The sequence below is a fragment of the Gymnoscopelus braueri genome (genome assembly GCF_963280865.1).
Source record: "Gymnoscopelus braueri genome assembly, chromosome: 10".
Lineage (NCBI taxonomy): Eukaryota > Metazoa > Chordata > Actinopteri > Myctophiformes > Myctophidae > Gymnoscopelus > Gymnoscopelus braueri.
In genome coordinates, this window is record NC_137611.1 from 41,458,440 (window position 1) to 41,481,452 (window position 23,013).

The 23,013-nt window shown below is 42.8% G+C and overlaps 1 protein-coding gene across 4 annotated transcripts in view; it reads right to left on the bottom strand.

Annotated features, from left to right (window-relative positions):
* Positions 1 to 809: 809 nt before the first annotated feature.
* Positions 810 to 23,013, bottom strand: part of LOC308093845 (partitioning defective 3 homolog) — a 318,000-nt gene continuing 295,796 nt past the window's right edge. For all 4 annotated transcript variants that reach the window (XM_080440218.1, XM_080440219.1, XM_080440217.1 and 1 more), the window contains 2 exons: positions 14,596 to 14,759; positions 810 to 6,875 (listed from right to left, as the gene is read on the bottom strand). In XM_080440218.1, coding sequence (XP_080296344.1) covers positions 6,419 to 6,875; positions 14,596 to 14,759 — 621 coding nt within the window. In that variant the 3' untranslated portion in view covers positions 810 to 6,418. The remainder of the gene's footprint in view (positions 6,876 to 14,595; positions 14,760 to 23,013) is intronic.

The window sequence follows — 23,013 nt, forward strand, 5'->3', positions numbered from 1 at the left end:
ACTATTCACATGGCAGGCAACTGAACGGTGTTGGTGTCAAGTTTGGTGCGGCTCGGGAGCAACGGTGTGCCCACCAAGATCGGAGGTTAACTTTGCGGCGTTCGGGGCGCCCGCTGGCCTAGCGGTCCAGGCGCATACCACATACGCTGGCAATCCAGCTTGACAGTGTGTCGTGGGTTCGAACTCGCGATCCCGACGACCTTTACCGTGTGTCACCCCCAGGGTTGCCAGATCTGCTTATTATAATTTCCCCGCAAGATTTTATTTGAAAATAGCCGATCTACAAGCTCACAACGTGTCGCGTTGTGAGCTTGTAGATCTGCTATTTTCAAATAGCTGATGTATATGTTAAAGCGCTCATATGGCCCATAGTCGCTTCTTTTGGGCTGGTTTTCCTAGACCTGGTTGCTTGTTTCTCTCACAGAATCTGGCAACACTGGTCCCCTCCCCCCCATCTCTCTCCCCATTTCCTGTCAGCCTAACTGTCCTGTCAAATAAAGGCATAAAAGCCCCCCAAAAAATGGTTTGCGACGTCCACAGTCGACCCATTTTTTATATAAATTAGAATGAATACAGGTGTGCCTTGAGATTTCTACTTGCTCATTGGTTTTGACTTGCCCATTCACACTCAAAAGTTTGAAGGTTGAATCTAATTACGTTTCACTGTCTCTCAAAAAGACATCTATGCACGCCATGTGTTGACAGTGAGTGGAGTGAGTCATTCCCCAGCGCTAATGAACTCACAAGAGACACTTGATGCTGGTTCAAAGCTGGAGTGAGAGGAAAGCAGAAGCTAGGGCAGACCGAGGCAGTAAACAGGATGGAAACAGCCTTCTGTTTTATTCTGAATTTGATATGTACAGGAAAAGTGGCTGTATAACAATCTTAATATATCAAAGTTTTCTGGAAACAAACGGAAAAACAAAAACAAAAAAACAATTGCACATGTGCTTACAATAGCTTCTTTCTTTTTTGTATATGTTTAAAACACACCATCATCATGGTACACAGCATGTGGTGAAAAAAGGCAGATACACTGGTTACCTGTTGACTGTTGGCTCTCACAGTAAACTATCAAAAAACAACAAATAAAAGCTTTTCAGGAACATGAAAGTACCTGCCCAAAAACGACATTTTGTAAAACAATCAAATTTCAAAATGTTTTAAAAACACACGGTACACGTGGCAAGAAGTTGTGGCGTCGACGTACAAGATCAACATGTCACCCTTTTGTGTAAAAATGTGTCGATATTGTTTCTTAGGCACTTATTGATATGTGTCCCTGTCAAGCAGACGTCTGTACCTACTGTACTAGGCTATGTCCCAATATGGACGCTAGAACACTGTTTCGATGTAGGATGTCAAATCAATCCTTCTATGGTTGCTAGTCTGAGTGCAGAACATGCCAGTATTCACAACAAGCACTGTTTTTCCACTGAACTCTCTCTTATCGCCATTTTGAGGTGAGGTGTGAATAATAAATTATTTCCTATCTTGCGCATTTGTAGGTTTTGATTCACGCTTTACAATGACCTTATTCGAGTGTTTCATTCCAAGTATTGCTAATATTCTATAAGTCTGTATTGACACTTAATGAAAATCCATAATACATTATGTGTTTATTTTACATTGATACAACAAAACACAAAGTCAAGTCATAATCTTTGTAATTTCATTGAGTTGTTGCAACCCTGTAAGTATTTTATGCGTTAATAGAGGTTTCCACTGAGTAATATGGTATTTGTACTTTCTATACCGTTCCACGGGTTAATAGAAAGGGTAAGACGCAGGAATAAGCCCATTGTGAAGTCTAACCTTTTCCTTCTTCTTTCCGCGTTTTATAATTCATTACAGCTCATACACATGGCTCTATCCCCAGCGAGGGCCTTCATTAACAAACAGCAGCTAATGCATATCACGCCGTTCCACCAGGCATACGGAGGAGAAACACACTGGGGCCGAGAGTAATTAAAACGCCACTGGTAAAGCGCCACTTTCCATTGACTGATGATTCAATTTTGTTGTTTCCCTTTTTTGTGCGTCGGGGCCTTTCTCTGTCTTTCAGCTCAGTTCATTGGTTTGCTCGCAGGCAAGCTCGGTACGCATCATAGACATTAGTGTCATCACATTATAGGTTCAAGCGGGGAGCAGTCTAGGAGGGCGGGGCGCTACCGACAGCGGGTGAGGGTACTAGTGCTGGTGTGAGTGGCTGTCCTGTAAATGAGAAGGTCACAAGTCTGATCACTTGCAATGGCCGCCGAGGTGTCCTGTCGAAGTGTCCTTGAGCGTGACACCAGAACCTCCACGCCCACTCATTGCAAGTCGCTCAGGATGAAAGCTTCAGCTAAATGCCTGAAACGTATTGTAAATGTAATTACGGCAGCTGAATGCAATTAACTTCCCGAAGACCGTTTCATCATTTTTTTTCCCCCTTCTTTCTTCCGAGCAAGAACAGGAGGAGGGCTGGAGCGATTCTCGCAATCAGACGCTCGCTTTCTTTCTCTCTTAATAACACTCTATCTCTCTGCCTTTGTGTTGTTTCTCTGGTTCCCCCCCTTTTTACTGTCTCCCCCTCTTTCCATTTCTGTGCGTCAGGAAGCCCTCTTGTCAGTTCCTCTGGTGGCTGCTAGTGTTCTCTGGCTGTGGCAGGCAGCAGGTGGCTTGTGATGAAAAATTCAGCACGGGGGCCTGATTTGGGAGAGAGGGAGCGGATGGGAGGAAGAGGAGGAGGAGGAGGAGGAGGAGGAGGAGGGGAGAGAGGGCCATGAGAGGAGATAAAGGTGGAAGATGTACACAAATGGGGTGGGGGGGGTTCGGGGGGGGGGCCATCAGAGAGAAGCAAGAGAGGAAGAATAAAAGGAGCTAATGAGCAGAGGGGAGAACAGAGGAGGGGAGCCAGCAGGAGGAGGTGGTGGTGGTGGAGGAGGAACGGGAGCCAGTTCTCCAGACAGACAGACAGGCAAGGCGGGCCAGTGAGTCAGGCCCAGAGCGGTGCAGGCAGGGCCAGGCAGCAGATCAGAGCTGTCTCCCCTCTCCTCTCTCTTCGCCTGGTTCTCCTCCATGGAGATGACAATGAGGCATGAATCATTTATGAGTGGGCTCTTCATTAATAACACAGCTCTGCACCACCGGAGCCTTTTTTTGGTTCTTTACACGTTGCCTTGTTGTTGCCGCTCTCCGGGGACCACTCAAGTTATAGAACTCGGCCATGGCGGGGGGAAAAGCGAAAACAAAATCAGGGAAAAACAGACAGAATAAACAGCATACTGAGCGATGCTTGCGGCAGGTGTTGTTGGTAAGAATAGTAATCTATGGGGTGGTGGGGGAGAGAGTTCACCGATGGGACATGGTTCAACTGCGGTTTGGTAAGTCAATGTGGAAATTGAGGAGGGGGCACTTACATACATACGTTCATATGAAACCACATTGCACGTCCACAACATTTTCGGACACGCACGCCCGCATTGCACCATACAAACACACACCACACTCTTAACCCAGCTGTCCGTTTGATTGTCACACAGTCAGGGTGCTAGATCTCTATGAATCAGATCACTGAGAGATCAGCTTCAGTTTGACTGAGAGAATAGCCTCTATGATTCCCAGAAATGGCCTTAGAAGAGCCTCCACCAGCCTCAGTCATGCCCAGTGTTGGGGGTAACAACATTACTTAGTATTACTTGCACGAGTACCAAAGTAATATCATGCATTACTTTTACAAATCTGGCAATATTAACATTACTTGAGAGCTGGCTTGATTCCAATAAATTAACACTACATTTAAGTCAAACAAAATGTATAATCTTTGGATAGTTAACTAACTCAAACAATAAATTCATGATAAATGAAAAATAAATTGAAATAATCTGAAATTAAATTCCTTGGAGCAACAATAGATAATAAATTATACTGGAAGCCACATATTAAATTATATCAAAACTAAAATATTATAGTAAATTGCAATATCATATAAAGTCAAAGATCTTCTAAATCAAATTTCACTATACACCTTAGATTGTTCCTTCCTACTATACTTCCCTATATAACCTACTGTGTGAAAGTGTGAGTTAAAACAAATAAAATAAACACTAATCCTTCACTTCAAAAAAGAGCTATAAGAATTGTAAACAAAACCACTTCCACACACTCTTTATCAAATTAAAAACACAAAATATAAAGATTTTTTTGTCCCCAAAATGGTTTAAAAAAATCTAGTCAACACGATTTGAGAGGAATGTGTGTTCAAGAAACAATTAGTGAGGACTACCACTGTACTACAGTTAAAGGAGTTACTTTATGGAACAACTGTAATGATGAAAAATTAAAAACAAAAAAAACTAAACATATATATAATATAACTAAATAAGTGTTAAATAAATGTTTAAAATTAACATATTGAATGGATATGAGATGGGAGTGGTATAGTAAGACAGGTTATTATTTTTTATTATCTTGTTCTTATTTAATTTTGAACGTTTAATGTTAGATTGGATCAATTTAATCGAGTTGTGTGTGGTAACCCACTGGGGTGGAATGCTGTAATATAATGTTAAAATAAAGTTTACTGGTAAAATATAAAAATGGGTAGAACTTTATTTATAAGTATTAACTTCTTCCAACTCCTTTGCAGACATGAAATATTTAGTTATGATATTGTGAGTTTGCAGTATCTTGGCTGCCAATTGTATTGATTATTCTTGTTTTGTTCTCCTTACTTATATTTTTCATTTCAGTTCAACACTAAATCTAAAAATAATGCAATTGCAGTACCGTAGAAAAACAACTTTTTTAGAAACGAATGCGTTTCGGCTGACCCTGATGAAGGTTCTAGATAAACTTGTTTCATTACACTACTGCAAGTGTTGCTGGAATTATTTTCCCCCAGTTTTGATGAGTTTTTCATGCACCTTAAGTGGGTGAAATGAGAATATGCACCAGAACCCTTACTTCAAATAACAAATTACTTTAAGAAACATTGTTATAAAAATAATTACGCAAACTGCATGATAATGCAGTTTCTTCTACCTTCTTAGACGTTTATACAATATTTAATAAAATAATACCCTGCATTCCGCTTCTGAGTTGCTTTTTCATAATGTCATTGAAATTTAGGCTGCTATAATTCGATTTGAATACTAATAACATTATTGTGTCATTCTTCTCTATTCCATCTCTTCTCCATTTAGCCTAACCGCTGCCATTAAATATCATGACTAAGCCTTTTGTGCTTCATTTGAGGGTGTTTTTGTGAAAGTAGCATAACGCATCACTTGGCACAGAAAGTAATATTGTATTAATTGAAAGTAACAAGTAATACATTCCCCAACACTGGTCATGGCTGAGAGAAGAGTCACAGTGATAACTGAGGTGAGTCTCAGTCACGGCTGACAGAAGAGTCTCAGTCATGGCTGACAGAAGAGTCTCAGTCATGGCTGACAGAAGAGTCTAAGTCATGGCTAAGGGAAGAGTCTCAGTCATGGCTGACAGAAGAGTCTCAGTCATGGCTGACAGAAGAGTCTCAGTCATGGCTGACAGAAGAGTCTCAGTCATGGCTGACAGAAGAGTCTCAGTCACGGCTGACAGAAGAGTCTCAGTCAGGGCTGACAGAAGAGTCTCAGTCATGGCTGACAGAAGTGTCTCAGTCATGGCTGACAGAAGAGTCTCAGTCAGGGCTGACAGAAGAGTCTCAGTCATGGCTGAGTGAAGAGTCTCAATCAGGGCTAAGAGAAGAGTCTCAGTCATGGCTGACAGAAGAGTCTCAGTCATGGCTGAGTGAAGAGTCTCAGTCATGGCTGAGTGAAGAGTCTCAGTCAGGGCTGACAGAAGAGTCTCAGTCATGGCTAAGAGAAGAGTCTCAGTCATGGCTGACAGAAGAGTCTCAGTCATCATGGCTGACAGAAGAGTCTCAGTCATGGCTGACAGAAGAGTCTCAGTCAGGGCTGACAGAGGAGTCTCAGTCATGGCTGTGAACAAGCCTGGTGAATGAATGAAGGCACTGAAGTATCTCTTAACACTGGGAGGGCGAATGACTCCGACTACCGCTATAGGTCATCACCCTCATACTGAGCACACTGCCCACACCTCTCTAAGCCAATAACACCCCTAATGCTGCCCATTGTCCGCATCTGACCTGCCTTCATTTGACCGTTCTCCAAGGCAGTACCCAAAGATCCACCTCCTCTTGTGCTCACAACCCAAATCCCCCTCCCCACGCTTTGTCCTCCACTCACTAGTATTCCACGTCTCTTTTTAATTTGTCCATCCATTCATTGTTCGTTGTCTCATATTTGCACAGTCCGCATTAAATCTGTCTCCAAGGCAGAAGACCCAACACCCATTCCCCTCGTGGCCTGAGTCAAGACCCCATGTCTCTCATTATCCGTTCATCTAACCATCTGTCCTTCCATCCTGTTCCTCCTCAAGAATAGAACGGCCTCCCTTTCTCCGAGCCCAGCCGGTTGAGTCTGGCCAGCTGTGAGGGCGACGGTGGGACGTCCTGACGGTACGGGCCCTTGGGGGACACCGGGTCCTTTTGCGCCACGTGCGTCACCGAATGATTGCCCGAATAGCCCTCATAACCGCCCCCGCCGAGTATGTTCTCCTGCTGCTGGCTCAAGGCTCCTCCTTGCTTGCCTTTGGCCTCCTGCTGATCCCGCCGCCTCTGCTCCTGTCGCAGGAGCTCCTGAGCCTCCAGGAGGACCCGGGCGTTGATGCTCCCGCCTCCTGCCATCCCGGTGCCCGGGTAGCCGTTGTTGCGGCAGCCCTGGTAGCTGGAGTAGCGAGGGTTGTCCTTGGCCGTCTGGAAGCCCTCGCCCGGCGGGTACACCTTCTCCCACGAGTCCTGAGAGACAGAGCTGGGGTTCTTCCTGGGTTGACTGAGCGAGAGAGAGAAAAAGAGAGAGGGAAATGAGCAATGTGTGCAAAGGATTTTAACCTTTGCGTCCATTTGGAAAGGCTTTCATTACCAAACACTCCATTTTAATACTGGGAATCAGTCATTTGCAATCCACAAAACATTTCCAAACACTTGTTATCATAATTATTATAAATGGTGGCTCATTTCACATTTTGAAATGTGAGGTTTCACGTGACTCATTGTGCATGAAGCTAAGAGAAACCCACAGCAAGGTGGAAGCCGGTGTTGATTCATGAAGAAACACACAAAGAAATGATCTGTCTGTATCCAGCACATCCGTGTAGTTTGTGTGTGCTTATTCATGTGTGTTCACACATCGTTCATATGGCATCAGGTAATATAGATCGCACGCACGCACGCACGCACGCACGCACGCACGCACGCACGCACACACACACACACACACACACACACACACACACACACACACACACACACACACACACACACACACACACACACACACACACACACACACACACACACACACACACACACACACACACACACACACACACACTCGCTTCACGTCACATGGAACACGGACCTTGCTAGCCTCTAAACCTAACCTGGTTATCAAGTAGTCAGTTCTTATCCATCAATCACCTTCCAAAGGGCCAGAGAGCATCAGCTCCAACAGAAGAAGCAGTTTAAAGCTAACAGGTTTGACATGTTCAACTCTTTGTTTTGGCAGAGAAAGGACGCTGTCAGTGGGTACAGTACAGACGTTCCATTCAATGGAAATGAGGGAGCCATTATACCCTCACACCCCCCCAAACCGCCTCTGGGCAAGTACCAGCAGCCTCCTGTAACAACATACAGGGCTGTTGCTGACAGGGGGAAACCTTGTATGTCCAAAACCGTTACTTTTCAGGAAAAGGAAACGCACATAAAAAAAAATTATTTCTTTCTTTTTAAAAAAAATAAAAATGAGGTTTTTCTGAAAAAGACGTAGTATTTAGAAGGCGTTTTCTAGAATCGGCCTCGGGTCTGAATGGGTTAACAAAAACAAAACAAACTTGAAATACATCGTGTTAGGTCCTGATTTTCACGACATTGTTGGTCCTGGGAGGGGTGTGTGGGTGAGTTAAGGGTCTACAGGTACTTATTATTTTATTTTATTCACTTTTGTTGTGTTAGTTTTATGTTTTGTGTGTTCTATCTGTATCTTGTTTTTGTTTAGTTTTTATTCATGATACATCCATGTATGTTATGCTGGCATAATTGTATTGTTTTTTTTGTGATATAAATGAATAAAAACTATTGATAACGATAATGAAAAACTACTTGTAATACAGAGATACGAGGTTTCTGCCCTACAGAGGGAACAAGGGACACCTTAACCACGTCAAAGTCCGCTTCCAGACCATTAGGCCCCGTTTCACAGACAGACACAAACACACATTGGAGCTGACAGACAGTAATAGCGGGGGCCCATTTTCAGCAGAAGGAGAGAACGCCGCGACCATCTTGTACGTCGGGGGCCGGATATCTGACACCTGACATGAGAGTCTTAAAAGGCATGGAGAGATCGGCCTGTCGGCTGTCAAGGCTTGTGAGCGAACAGGGGAAGAGTCGGCGTTGCCAGATTTTGTGAGAGAAACAAGCGGACGGGTCTAGGAAAAACAAGCCCAAAAGAAGTGACAATAGGTCACATGATCGCACGCAGGTGGGTCCCCAGAAATAAGAAATGAAAAATATATTTATATAAAATAAGTTTAGCCACTTTAACCAGTTGTTTGAAAATAGCCGATCTTCAAGCTCCCAACGTGCAACACGTTGTGAGCTTGTAGATCTGCTATTTTTCACAAAGTCTAGTATGTCCGTGGACAAATACATATTAATCTGGGGGTTCTTCACATGAAAATGTTAGAGAACCACTGATTTAAACAACATTAAACAGCAAGCCCAAATAAGAAAATACACTTTAGAAACAAGCCCCACAAAGCAACTTTACGTCCAAAGTCGCTTATAATAAGCAGACTTGGCAACGCTGCTTGTGAGCAGAGGCGGGGGGGGGGGGGGCAGCCTTCCCCTTTAAGACAATGACAGGAAAGCCACTCCAGATGTCTGACATCACCTCTCATTTCTGCTTGGCTGGCCACTTTGTGCGGCTTGCCCTGCCTTTTGTGTTTGTGTGCATGTAACTGAGACCCCCGTATACGACATGCATGAAAGTACAAGGGAGCCCCTGACCACTTTCTCCCTTGCCTCCCTCTTTTGGACATGTCAAGAATCAAGAAGGTTTTGTTTGTCACTAACTTACAAGCAGCAAAATATTGTTGGGACATTCTAACATAATAATATATTAAAGCAAAAATCTAAAAAAGGCAATAATACAATATATACACTGAAGAATAAACATGGGGTCTTGTCTTAAACAGGTACAATAGCTCATCATTTAGCAGCATTTCCCAAAATGTGCAGGTAATTGCACACACATATATATATTTTTTAAATTCCTCAAATTTGAAAATGGCAGATGTACAAGCACCGCGACGAGTTGTGAGCTTGTACTGTATATATATCTGTTATTTTTTGCTATTTGTCGTGCCACAAAGTAAATAGGGCTTGAGTGGTTAAGAAGCTCCACCCCAGCTTTCTCCCATGCAAAACAAAACAAAGAGAGAGAGAGGGAAGAAGGAGAGAGAGAGAGCGAGAGAAATAAAAAGAAAGGACAAAATACACAAGACACACACAACTGAACATCAAGGGCTCCTCTGTGTCGTAGCCATGCATAATTATCAGCTTTATCAGTCAGCTGTGAAGAATGTGCATGATTCCTCTGTTTAGATTAGGGTGGTGGAAAGGACCAGCAGGAAATCCAACACTTTAATGAGAATAGAAAAAAAGGGGGGGGGGGTTGTTTTTTGCTCTCATTGAAGAACAGATTGAGCGTAATCGGGAACGGATACGCTTTCACGACCCAGGAAGATAGGATCTGAAATGTTAGCCCGGGCCTTATTCTCGCGCACGCTTGAACGATTCCAATTTTTCGGGAGGCGAGGCAGCGGGCGACCCCCAGCATCTGATTTCATTTCACATGTTGACAAAGAGATTCAAGACACCCCCCCCCCACTCCCCTTCTACCCGCAGCACCACCATTACCATCACAGAAATGATGGTAATGGTGAAATGTGAAACAGTCCACTGCCCTAGTCTTATAGTACATGATACCAACATGCAGTACTGCAGTACATCTCAAACTTCTTACTGTCAAGGACCCCCAAATTAATATGTATTTGGCTGCAGACCCCCCCATCTGAAAATAATGTTTGTTAATGTTTAAAGAATATTAAAACAATTCTGATTAACCACTTAAGCCCTATTTTATGCAAAAATACTGGAATTCGGGTAGCCTCGCCACGTGTTGTGAGCTTGTAGATCTGCTATGTCCGGTATTTCAATTATGTTATAATCAATTAGTTTGATTAATTGTTGCACCAATAGGTGCTTGCATGGATACACGCACACACGCACGGACGGAGGGACGGACGGGCACGCACGCGCACATACACACACACACACACACACACAGTAGGGTGGATGGGTGGAGGCAGCAAAGGAGGATGGAGGTGCAGGAGGAGAGAGGGAGTGGTGGAGGAGGAGGAGGAGGAGGAAGGAGGGAGTGATGGATCTCAGAGAGACAGTGCATGCACAGATAAACACACGTTAGCCTACAGGAAGATGGATGGACAGAATACGGGGCCGGAAGGTGTTGGGGAAAGATGGAGTGAGAGATAAAGGGATTGATGGAGATGGCAATAGAGAGAGAGAGAGAGAGAAGGAGAGGAAAGGAGAGACGTATAGAACAGTACAGTATACAGGATTGGATGCATGTGTGGTAGGAGGTGTAGAAGAGAAAAGATAAAGGAGGTGTTGTGGGAATATGCAGTTTTTAACCCATTAAGACCGGGAACGCATCTGTGTGTGTGTCATTTTTAGATTTCTTTGGCTATTAAAAAATAGCAGATTTACAAGCTCATAGCGCGGCACCGAGTGCCGTGCTCCCCCAGAAGCAAAGATTTGAGTTACAAGCTCATAGCGCGGCTATGAGCTTGTATATTTGCTATTTTAGAATAGCCCAACAAAATCTAAAAGCAAACACCCACACAACAAATTATACTACAGATGTTTGCACCAGCAGTCTGACAGCAACACCCCCCCCCCCCCCCCCACACACACACACACACACCTACCTAGATAAACACATCACTTTGGCTTGGAGATCAATGATGGCGGTCATTGATGAATTGGAGGTCCCCTGAACCGCCATCATCATTGTTACAAATGACAGACGTTTATTTCTCCTCCCTCCTTGTTTGGGGTGAAAAGGCCCCTCGCAGCCCACAAAGGAAACTGACCTTTATCTGCTGTTTTAGGCAATAGGCACCGAGATTAATCAATCACATCTCCATTCCAACGAACAAAGGAGGAACGCAGGATGTATATTAATGGCATGGAGATGAAGCAGCCATTGAGTTGTGAGTCTATAGTTAAGGAGACATGGTTTGTTGACCTGATAAAGAAGAATAGATCAGTTGTTCTAAAACTAAAACTTTTTTAAATGCAGGGCAACAGATAACAGACAACTTTTGATATTTAATTACTGGTCCACATCTAAACAACAATATCAGTTTATTTATTTTTCATATAATGACTTAAAATTACTAAAAAATGTGACCCTACAGGTAGCAGAATGGAACATGTTGACATCAGGAGTGGAGTATGTGTTAAATGTCTAGCATTCAAAACCAGATATATTTGCAATATATCGCGGAAAGGCCTATTGGCGCGCGTTTGTAGCTGTGGCGGACCCGGGATGGAGTTACGATTTTTTTTCTACTGTACCATTCATCCTAGGATATAACATCATAGAAAAGGTAAGAAAACCGTGGTCCAAAATTCCCCTTTAACAGAGTATTTCTACATTGTGGCATTGATACTTTTACTTAAGTAACACATGTGAGTACTTTTCCCACCCCTGTGTGTACCTCACAGCCAAACGGTGTAACCCCACTGGTCCAGGATCAGAGCCCTCTCCTCCGGTACAAATGCTATGCTGTGTTCATCTCAGCTTTCCAGCTGTTCTGTCCGTCTGTCTGTCCCTCCCCATGATGCGCCATGTTACACTAAGCTAGCCTCCGACTTGAGCATGACTGAACGCTGCTGTGAGATGAAGGCATAGTATGTAACTTTTCCCCATTTTTACATAACCAAATAATAAATACATGTTTTACCCTTCATTTCCCTCTTAAACCAGCATTCATCAGTGGTGGTTTAACAATAGTGTTCAAAGCGACTCACTTCCAAAGGGTGGTCCTCAGGTTAAACTTTGTGCAGACTCTTGACCATGTACATACTGTAACCGCACTCGCTAATAGCATTTTTTCAAGGTCTTTAATGATCAGAAACGCTGAGGAAGACCAACAGGTCGAAACGCGTCCCGTTTATTTCCGACTGCTGCTGCGGATCATTAAAGACTTTTAAGAACGCCATTAGCAATTTATTCTGTTATATAAGTGTTGTCATGAAAACAATAAGCTGCTGTGTTGTTCATACAGTTAACAGTACACAAAGTGATATGGATTTTAGAGGGAAGAGGACATTGGATGTTCTGGGTGCTTGAGAGAGAGACGAGAGCTCATTAATGTTTTAACAAAAGCTGCTTGCAATATTTATCAAGGAAGGAGTCTGCGGTCGACAGACAGTACAATTACTACTGTGGTGAAATATTAGTTGGTAATAAAAAAACATGTGTGTGTGCTTTTGGCTCTAGCACCACGGTGATAGTACATTGTTTGTGTGTGTGTGCGCTTAAGTGGTTTATTCATAATTTACTTTTTCATATCCTACAAATGTAGGAGTCAATATTTGTCTTTGAAATACCCGCAGTAGAGTGTCCAAGTATCCAAAAATACAAATACTCAGGTAAAGTACAGGTACAAAATCAAAGTACAGAACTCAAGTAAATGTATTTTTTTACTGTCAAAAACTGACAGATGCACAAAGACACTTGAACTTCCTGGAAGCAACGACACACAGACATATCATGAGGATCAAAAGGAATTGCATTATGGGAGATCAGAGCGATCATGTCAGATCCATGGAAGAGTGTAATATGATCTGACCAGCCTGTGGTTTCACTGCTGTGCCGTGTGTGTGCGCGTGTGCGTGTGTGTAAGTGAGTGTGTGTGAGTGAGTGTGAGTGTGAGTGTGAGTGTGTGTGTGTGTGAGAGTGTGTGTGTGTGTGTGTGTGTGTGCTTGCTGTGGTCTGCATGCGACCAGACATGACCTGATCTCTGTTGACATAGATTCATCCATGATGTCATAAGAATGACATGGCTATTACAACCTCAAACAGGCATAGATCAGACACATATGTAGCATACAGAAGGACATCTTACACACACACACACACACACACACACACACGCACGATTGGATGTACAGTAACGTGTACTTTTACTTCTACTCCACTATATTTCAGAGGCAAATATTGTACTTTTACTCCACTACAATTATTTGAAAAGTTACTCGGCAGATATAAATGATTACATTATAAAACGTACATTAACCACTTTAGTCCTATTTCATGCCTAGGCTATTTGAAAATAGTCGATCTACAAGCTACGAGCTTGTAGATCTGCTATTTTCAAACGCTTTTACTTTCGGAACTTTAAGTACATTTTGATACCAATACTTTGGTACTTTTACTCATTTACATACTGTAGTTATATATTAATGCACCAGAACCCATCTATCAAGTGTATATGTGTATCCCCCACCCCCAAATCTAATGCACTCCTGTGACACACACACACACACACACACACACTTTAGCACTGTTTTGATAGAAGACAGACAAGCATGAACAGACATAACACATGTAAGAATGCATGTCCACCTAGAAACCCCCACGCACACGCACACACACACACACACACACACACACACACACACACGCTTCACGTCACATGGAACACAACCTTGCTAGCCTCTAAACCTAACCTGGTTATCAAGTAGTCAGTTCTTATCAATCAATCACCCTTCAAAGGGGCCAGAAAGCATCAACCCCCCAACAACAGAAGAAGCAGTTTAAACCAGTGGTTCTCAACCTCGGGTCCATTGAGAGCAAGCTCTCTTTTTCAAGGACGCCCTGATAAAAGCATATAAAATACAATACATACATAATGAAAAACAATAACAAACATTTGAATCATATTACAGTGTCACAGATGCAAATAAACATAGAGTTACATGAAACAGGTGCAGTCACTATGTAGTGTGCCCTCGAGAAGCACCCTGAATGTCTCAATTGAGACCAATCGCACCAGTTTCAGAGAGTCCTGAAGTTTGTTCCATTTGTGTGGAGCATAATACATGAAAGCAGTTTTTCCTTGTTCACTGCTCTTACGTGGACTGGTATATCTAATGTGGGTTTGTGAACGTGTTGAATGTCCAGTAACCTTTGGTTTCAAAAGCGAGGATAGGTACAAAGGAAGCTTTCCACACAAGGCCTTATAACTACATAAAATACAATGTTGCTCTTTTGATGCTTTTGTGTGACGCTGTATATGATCAAGTAGGGCGTTTACGCATTTACGCCAGACAGACAGCAACGTTTCTGCCATCAGCCGCACACACACACACACACACGCCTCCGTCCATCATCTCACCGTGGTAAGGAGCTGTACTGCCTCTGGGCCTGAGCGAAGGAGTCTCTCTCCTCCTGCCGTTGTCTCTGCATCTGCACCTCCACGGACACAGAGTGGCGTCCAGGCTGGCTGCTGTACCCAGCACCACCTGCACCGTTACTGCTGCTGCTGCTGACCGCGTTGGCCTGGGGAAACGGTGGGTTGGTCGTAAGTTAAAGGCATAGTATGTAACTTTTCCCTGTGTTTACATAACAAAAATAAATACACAGGACGTTTTTGGATACCAAAACCAATGGTGGAAAAAGCACTCTGTTTTACTTAAGTCGAAGTAGAAATACCAATTACTCTGTTACAACAAGTAAAAGTCATGTATACTATAAAATAAGGCTTAATTGGTTGATGTTTTGTAATAATCTTAGTCTACAAATAAACTTGTCACTAAAGTATTAAAATAATTGTAGTGGAGTAAAAAGTTCAATTTTACCTCTGCGATGTAGTAGAGTAGAAGTATAAAGTATTGAACACATTTTTATACTTAAAGTAAAAGTACCTCAAAAGTACAGTACTTAGATACTTTCCACCATTGCTGTGGTCATAGTCAAAAGGATGGATCAGTCATGATCATGACTGACTGAGATCGCTGACCGCGCCATAGGGTTACGCAACAACATCGTAAATTTATAACTTACTTGTCATCATTATGAATGATTAGAACTAATTAAATCGGTTCACATATTGATCAGTCATAATTATGGCTTACTGAAGCGTTGTAGGATGATGATGCCAGCAGCAAAGTGTATCAAATATTAAGTAGTAAGTAAGTTGGAATGCAACATTACTTCATTGATCCAACAGGAGGGGAAATACCATTAGCATTGATTGCACACTTTGTGTACATAGTTGGTGTCGGGTGGAATACTCGTATCTCCAAAACCATGCCTTTTTTAATTATTGTTTTAAAAAAAAATATATATAGTGAAAATAGCCGATCTACAAGCTCACAACATGTCGCGATGCGACACGTTGTGAGCTTGTAGATCTGCTATTTTCATGAGTTTCATGAGTGACGCGCTTGTTTGACGAAGTAGGGCTTTAATTTACGAAAAAACATAAAAAGTTGGATTATGGAGATACAAGGTTTCTGCTCCGACATGCAACAACATGCTCCCTGATTGAGACCACTTTGGTAATATTGAGCTGCTGCACGTTTTGTGCACGATCCATATCTCTCACTTCTCTCAGGGCTTAAAAAAAATCTAACTTGAACTTTTCTCCTCTCCTTCATGACTCCATGTGAATTTTAACGGTGAAATCAATCCATTTTGTTGAACACTAAGTGCAAATGTTATATGGATAATCTGGCAGAAATTCAAATAAAATGATTGGTAGAAAAAATTATCTACTGTAGAATTCTGGACGTACTATAATATATTTTATTATCATCACACACCTATCATTAAACTGTGAATAAACATTACACACCCTATAAACCATATAAAGATACCCAGTGCGCTGGGGTTGGCAAAACAATTGTGTAAAAAACCTCTTCAGGGGTGTAAACTTTATGAGTCAGTTGTTTTTACAGGAACCGAACAGTTACCCTGTCTTCAGAGAGTGGATCAATTTTAAAGACCTTCATGAAGCAATTTTGTATCATTACACAACGAAAGGCTGTTGCATCCTCGATCAAAATGCATCGACATCGTTTGAATTCAACTGGCTGTCTTACTTAAAAGGCCAATACATACTCTTTCCGACGTCGGAACGTCTAACGGTTCGGAAAGGCTTTCCAAACTATAGCCTTTCCGAAGCTCGGAATGACGTCAATTTGTAGATACACAGTGGTGGAAAAAGTACTCATATGTTTTACTTAAGTAAAAGTATCAATACTGCAATGTAGAAGTACTCCGTTACAAGTATTTTTACTTGAGTAAAAGTACAATTGTATTGGTATCAAAATGTACTTAAAGTACCAAAAGTAAAAGTACTAAAATGTTTGAAAATAGCCAGGTATAAAATAGGGCTAAAGTGGTTAATGTACGTTTAGACAATTGGAAATACTCTAGTAAAGTAAAAGTACCTAAACATTGTACTTTTAAGTACAGTACTTGAGTAAATGTACTTAGTTACTTTACACCACAGGTTATACTGTATCACCTCCCTTTCCCGAAGAAATCGGACATCGGAAGGAGTATGTATTGCACTTGTACTGATTGCCCCCCCTACCCACCCCAAAGACACTTACCAGGTGTTAGGCAGACCGACTCTGTCCTTGTCCCCCTCCTCACAGGTCAGATTGGGGGGAGGATGAGACACGGACAGAGGGTGGAGGTGAAGGCGGTGTACAGGTAGGTGGAGGCGGAGGAGGGAAGGAACCATGCTGGAGACTCAGAGTGTGGGGGTTATGATGATTATAATGAGAGGTGATGGATGTTAGTGGGTTGTTAATGAAGGGACACAGCTGATCATGTCCTGCTGGCACTGGGACCTCCTTAGTAGCAGTATAGTACACCATTAGCATGTTAGCATCTTAGCTTAGCATGTTAGCATTAATTAGCATAATGGTGTACTATACTACTACTCTCCTTTTTTAGACCCTCCTCTGGATAATGTCCCACCCAGACAGGTTATTATTAAGACCTGAGCATGTGTGTGTGAATGTGTGCGAGTGTGTGTGTGTGTACACCCACACACACACACACAGACACCTGGAATGCTCTCCCAGTGACTCTCACAAATGCACCCACCACAGATGCATATTTGTGCGCACACGCACGCATACAGTAGCAATGGTACACACACTGAAATCTGAAATACCTTATCACACACACACACACACACAATTCACGTATTTAGCTTCCCCCACCATGCGCGCACACTCGCACGCACGCACACGCGCACATTGTTTTGTTCAGATCATGTACAGTACATTAACAGGGTGGGTGTGTAATAATTATAGTGTGGATCAGTGGCAACACAAAGCCAACCTAATTACTTTTATTACTGCATTGTGTGTTGTACGGGGAGCGTGTGCAGGGAGCAGTGTGTGTGCGTGTGTGTGCGTGTGTGTGCGTGTGCGTGCGTGTGTGTGTGTGTGTATGTGTCGAGCGTGTTTGTGTGAGGAGGTTGGCGGGAGGGTCATAAAACGATTAAAGATGCTTAGAGAAGAGGAACCCGTTCCCATTAAACAAAATGAAGCCCGTGGACAACTGTCTCTGGGATTGATTGGCACTGCCTGTCCGCTCTGTTGTCATGGACACAGGCTGGCAAGGCGGCCGGTTGGGGGGGGCGGGGCTTTGGCTGCTGGCTGGGTTTGGGGTGGAGGGCATGAGCCCGCCTAACTATTGGTCGATGTCGGGCAGATACCTCTTATCTCCATATTTCGACTTTTTGAAATAGATTTTCACTCCACAAAAGGAAAGGAAAATAGCCGATCTACAAGTTCACAACGTGTCGTGTTTTAAATAACAATAAAAAAGGGACATACAAGGTTTCCACCCGACAGCCGACGTATTATTGCTGATGAAAGGATTCCATAACCAAAATGGCAAATTGCCCCCTGGCTGAATTACATTTTCAATATGTTAGGGGACAAATCCCTTTAGTGGGTTTTAGGGGATGTGGAATAGTCTCAGGAACATTGGCTCCCTCTCCCTTAACATGGTGATTGTGTGTGTGAGATGGAGAGATAGAGAGAGAGGGACTGCGAGAGAGAGAGAGGGAGAGAGTAAAAAATAATACCCTACAGAAATTCAGATAATGTGGGGGTATTAAAACGTAACGGTAAAATACAAGCGGCAATATAAGGGCTCTCTCTAACCACCCCCACAACCTCACTGTGAATATAACCTCCCTATTCTCACCGAGGTATAAATGAGCTCAATAAAAGCCGGCAACAATGTTTGCCGGGAGAGCGGGCATCAGTCATCCTGATGGAATTAGACCGCACTACCCACAATGCTCGGCTGCTGCTCCCCAAACTACAGTTGAAAAATAAAAGAGAGGTTCCTTTCAAGCCTCCGGGAGGCGAGATATTGAGTTAACGGACAGCGTTGCCATGTCTGCTTATTATAAGCGACTTTGGGCTTGTTTCTTTCTGTAAAGTGGCTTGTAAATATTGGTTTGCAGGTGCGGTTGCTTATTTGGGCTTTAAATGTTGTTTAAACCAGTGTTTCTCAAATATTTTCATATCAAGGAACCACCAAAGTAATATGTATTAAGTCCCACGGAGCCCCATTTGAAAATGTTGTGTGACAGGGACCCCCCATACAAGTATTGTTCAAATGTTTCAAAAATATTCCACATTGTTTTCCCAAGATTTGTTTTGAAATGGCAGACCACAATGTGACGCGTTGTGAGCTTGTAGATCGGCTATTTTCAAATACCCAATGTACAGTATATAGGTTGAAAGTTCTCATAGATCCTAGTCTTTTGGGCTCGTTTTCATGGACCCGGTTGCTTCGCAAAATCTGGCAACACCGTCAAGGGGAGAGAGAGAGAGGCATGTGGCTGAACAGGGACAGCTAACAAAACAACAACATGAAAAAAGAGGTAATTACCAAAATGACTCACAGAGGGCAGAAATTGCAGGCCAGCGTTAAGAGCTTTTGACAGGCTAAAATATACTTAATCAGAGGTATAATAAGAAGAGTTCGGCGGCCCGTGGTGGAGCATCAAAGCCTGGCCTGAAGGTTATGTGTAAATATGCATAGAGCTTCCATATGCTTGTACTTTGCACACACAGGCTTATTTCTGGGTGCAGCTTGCTGGGTAGAACATGGCTGTAACAGTGGCAGGGTTAGTGGATCCATTTCCTATGTAGCCCAGTGGGAATGGTAATAACACTGCTGGGTGGGGGGGGGATGGGGGGGTAGCGATCGACGGTGATTTGCATTGCAGCCACCCATGATACAAATATACACTATACGGCAGTGGTTTTCAACCTTTTTCATGCCAAGGACCCCTAAATTGATATACATTTGGCTGCGGACCCCCATCTGAGGCACTCAGTGCCGCGCTATGAGCTTGCATATCTGCTATTTTTGAATAGCCAAAGCTAAGTGGTTAAACATGATTGTGACGCTATGTTAACTAATTTCGCTGGGGACCCCCTGGTACTCCCTCAAGGACCACTGGTGGTCCCCGGACCACTGGTTGAAAACCACTGTTATACAGTATTGTACACGCATAGTATGACCGAATAGCCTTTCTGGTTCAAAGCATCTACCAAATAATCATGTAGTCAATACTCTTATCATTGGGAACACATTTCTTTATATTTATGCACCATTTACAGTATATGACTAGTTTCCTCTATAAATATACATACTTGGTATCATCAAATGACACACACGGCCTCTTTGATACCGGCTTGGATCACACACACCAGACACTACTTTGTAGGTCACAGCATTTATGGAAAATGCATGAAGAATATGTGAGATTGATTGAAAGTACTATTTCATATGTGTGCCGCTCTCTCCTCAGGATGTAAGTGGGGCAGTTGAGGGGAAATTAAGAACAAGGACGCTGGCTCCTTCAACGTGCACACACACTACCGCCGCATCACTCAGATGAGGCAACCAAATGTAATATATGCCAGGAGGAGAGAGAAGTAATTGAATTTCAAAGACATATCTCCTGTTTACCATACGGTGCCCATCGGTGTAGCGTAGTGGCCTTATTGGGTGGGAAGCCTAATGACATGCAATTACTGTTTTCAAACCCGGCTGTGGCGAGCCCTGTGAGCTACAGTACACTCCATCAACATAAAAAGGGACTTTGAGGGAACCGTAGTTTACACACAATCCCTTTGGATTGAAGTCACAAATGACAACAGGATGGTCCTCTGAAGAGTTTGTAGATCCAGATTTTTTTTGACCGCTTAAACCCTACATACTTAGCTGACCAGGGTCCCCCAAGGTTCTATACTAGGTCTGCTTAGTATTTTTCCTCTATACTAAATCCCTTTGCCAAAAATAGCAGATCCATAAGCTGAACGTTCGCCACCCAGAATAGGGATGATAGGTTACGTTTTTTTTCTTCTTCTTCTAGTAAAAAGAAAAAGAAAAAAAGACTCAAATGTGGACCTTGAAACCACCTGTTTAACCCTTTAAGACCTGAGGCGATTCTTCAAAATGTTTTCTAAATCCTAACAGTTTTTTGAAGAAAAAAATCAAAAAAAAAAATTCAAGATTTTTCAAAAATAGCAGATCTACAAGTTCATAGCGCGGCACTCTGTGCCGCGCTATGAGCTTGTATATCTGCTATTTTTTAATAGCCAAAGAAACCTAAAGTGACACAGATGCGTTCCAGGTATTAATGGGTTAAATCCCCTGGTTCATCCGACGGTCGCGTTACCCGCGATGGTGTGCTGCCGTCGTGGGAAAATGCATTACGTGGCCATGGAGAAACGCAACAATGCCTAGAGTAAAGCTCCATAATGCCGCGGGCATTGTCTCCGGCTTTAATTGGGTGAGCAATGCTCTGCCATTCATGAGCGGAGAGACGTCCTTTCCCACACTGTAGCATGTTGTGTGTGTGCAATGCTGTGTGGAATGTGGGCCTAATGCCGGACTTAGCCTACACTTGGTTGCGTGCCATGTCACGCACTGAAAATAGCAGATCTACAAGCGCGCGACGCATTGTGAGCTTGTAGATCGGCTATTTTCGTGCAACTGGAGTATAAATCGCCCAACCCGTTGAATGGCGTGAGTCTGGTTAACGTTGCCAAACGCACACAAGAACACAAGACAATGCATTTTTTTTTATTGGGTTCATCGGCGATAAAAAATTAAAACCAGCAGAGGGATCTGTTTCTGTTCACATGCTCACGTTTTTATCATACAGTTCCCGTAAAAACGGTAAATTTCACAGGACCCAAACGGTTCCCATTGCATAACATGAAGATCAGGCAAAAAAAAGCTGCATTTGAGAGACCGTGTCGTCTAGACGCTACATGTAAGTAGTAAAATTGCTCAAGTAGAACGATGAAGAGATGTACAAAGAACACAGCTGTGTTTGTAAAAATGACCTCATACTTGTAGATAAGACCAAACAGTCCACAAAGACAAATCATAATGCAACGGAATAAATAAACTTTTTACTGAGAGGCTATAGATACACATAGTGAGAAACAGCTGCTACGATTAGTTAGAAAAAACACTGTCTACAAAGAATTCTTTCAATGTGCCGCAGATGACTGCTCTTACAAGTAATCATACGTTCATTATTGTTCATGAAATGTAAAACCAAGTACACTTAAGGTGCAAGCACGTAGAATAAGGGAGAATTACGTATGTTACATTAAATAGCGTGCTAAAAATATGTCGACCCGTTTCATCATCTAAAACGTTGAAGGCATTCAAAATTTGTTCACTTCTTACTATTGCCCCCTCATTGCTTCAGAACACACTAATTAAGCCCCCTTCATAGCAGATCAAGAGTGAAATGAAATAAAAACAGCCCTTAAAATGCAACATGATCCTAACTTTAAACTCACAAAAAGGCACAGTTAATAACCAATTTAAAGGAATAGTTCACCCCAAAAAAACACTTTTTTTCTATCAATTACTCACCCCATGAAGCCTTGATTTCATAACGATTTTTTTTGTCAACCTCCCTGAGCCAATAATCCAATATTTGACTAATTGAAGTTAATTGGAGACCAATCTTAACAAGAGCAAAACCATATCTAACACATTCTCTTTGAACCTGGATCATCAGTAGGGTCATCAGTGATTGCACTGTGTTGTTTTGGAGTTTATATATTTTTTTAATATATAGTTTTGCCTTGGTCTCCTAGTGCTGCGGTGTCATCAAATATTGGATTATTGGCTCAGGAATGCGAGAAAAAAACGAAAAGAATATCCATGAATTCAAGGCTTGAATTGGTGACAAATTGATAGGAAGAAAAGTATAATTTTTTGGGGGTGAACTATTCCTTTAAATGTTTAGGCCCACCACCCCACCCACATCACAGAAACAAAACACTCCCTCAAATTAGGATAAAATCCCACTGACAATCCATTGGTCCAGGAGGCGGTAGGCGTGTCCAACGTGAGAGTGAGTGATGGACAGACAGACGACATGGGAGATAGATGGGTGACAACAAGGTGGGTGGGGGTTAGTGGTGGTATGCGCTCCTGCATGCAGATGGATGGACGTTGAGAGTGAAGTTGGTTAGAGTTAGCAAAGGTATAGCCTTGAAAGGCCTCAGGTTAATGGGAATCCGTGGAGGGGAACACAGACATTAACCTCAGTCTTGTTCGTGGCTGTTGGTAGTGGGTTAGTTATTCGTTAGCTCCCCTCCAGCTCACAGCCACAGGTCACATGCTAACAACATTAGCATGCTTCGCGGGGCTAGCGTGGAAAGAAGTTAGTTGATGATTTTACTCCGCCGTCCGGGTATAGCCGGCTAGCGTGCTAACACCTCCTCTG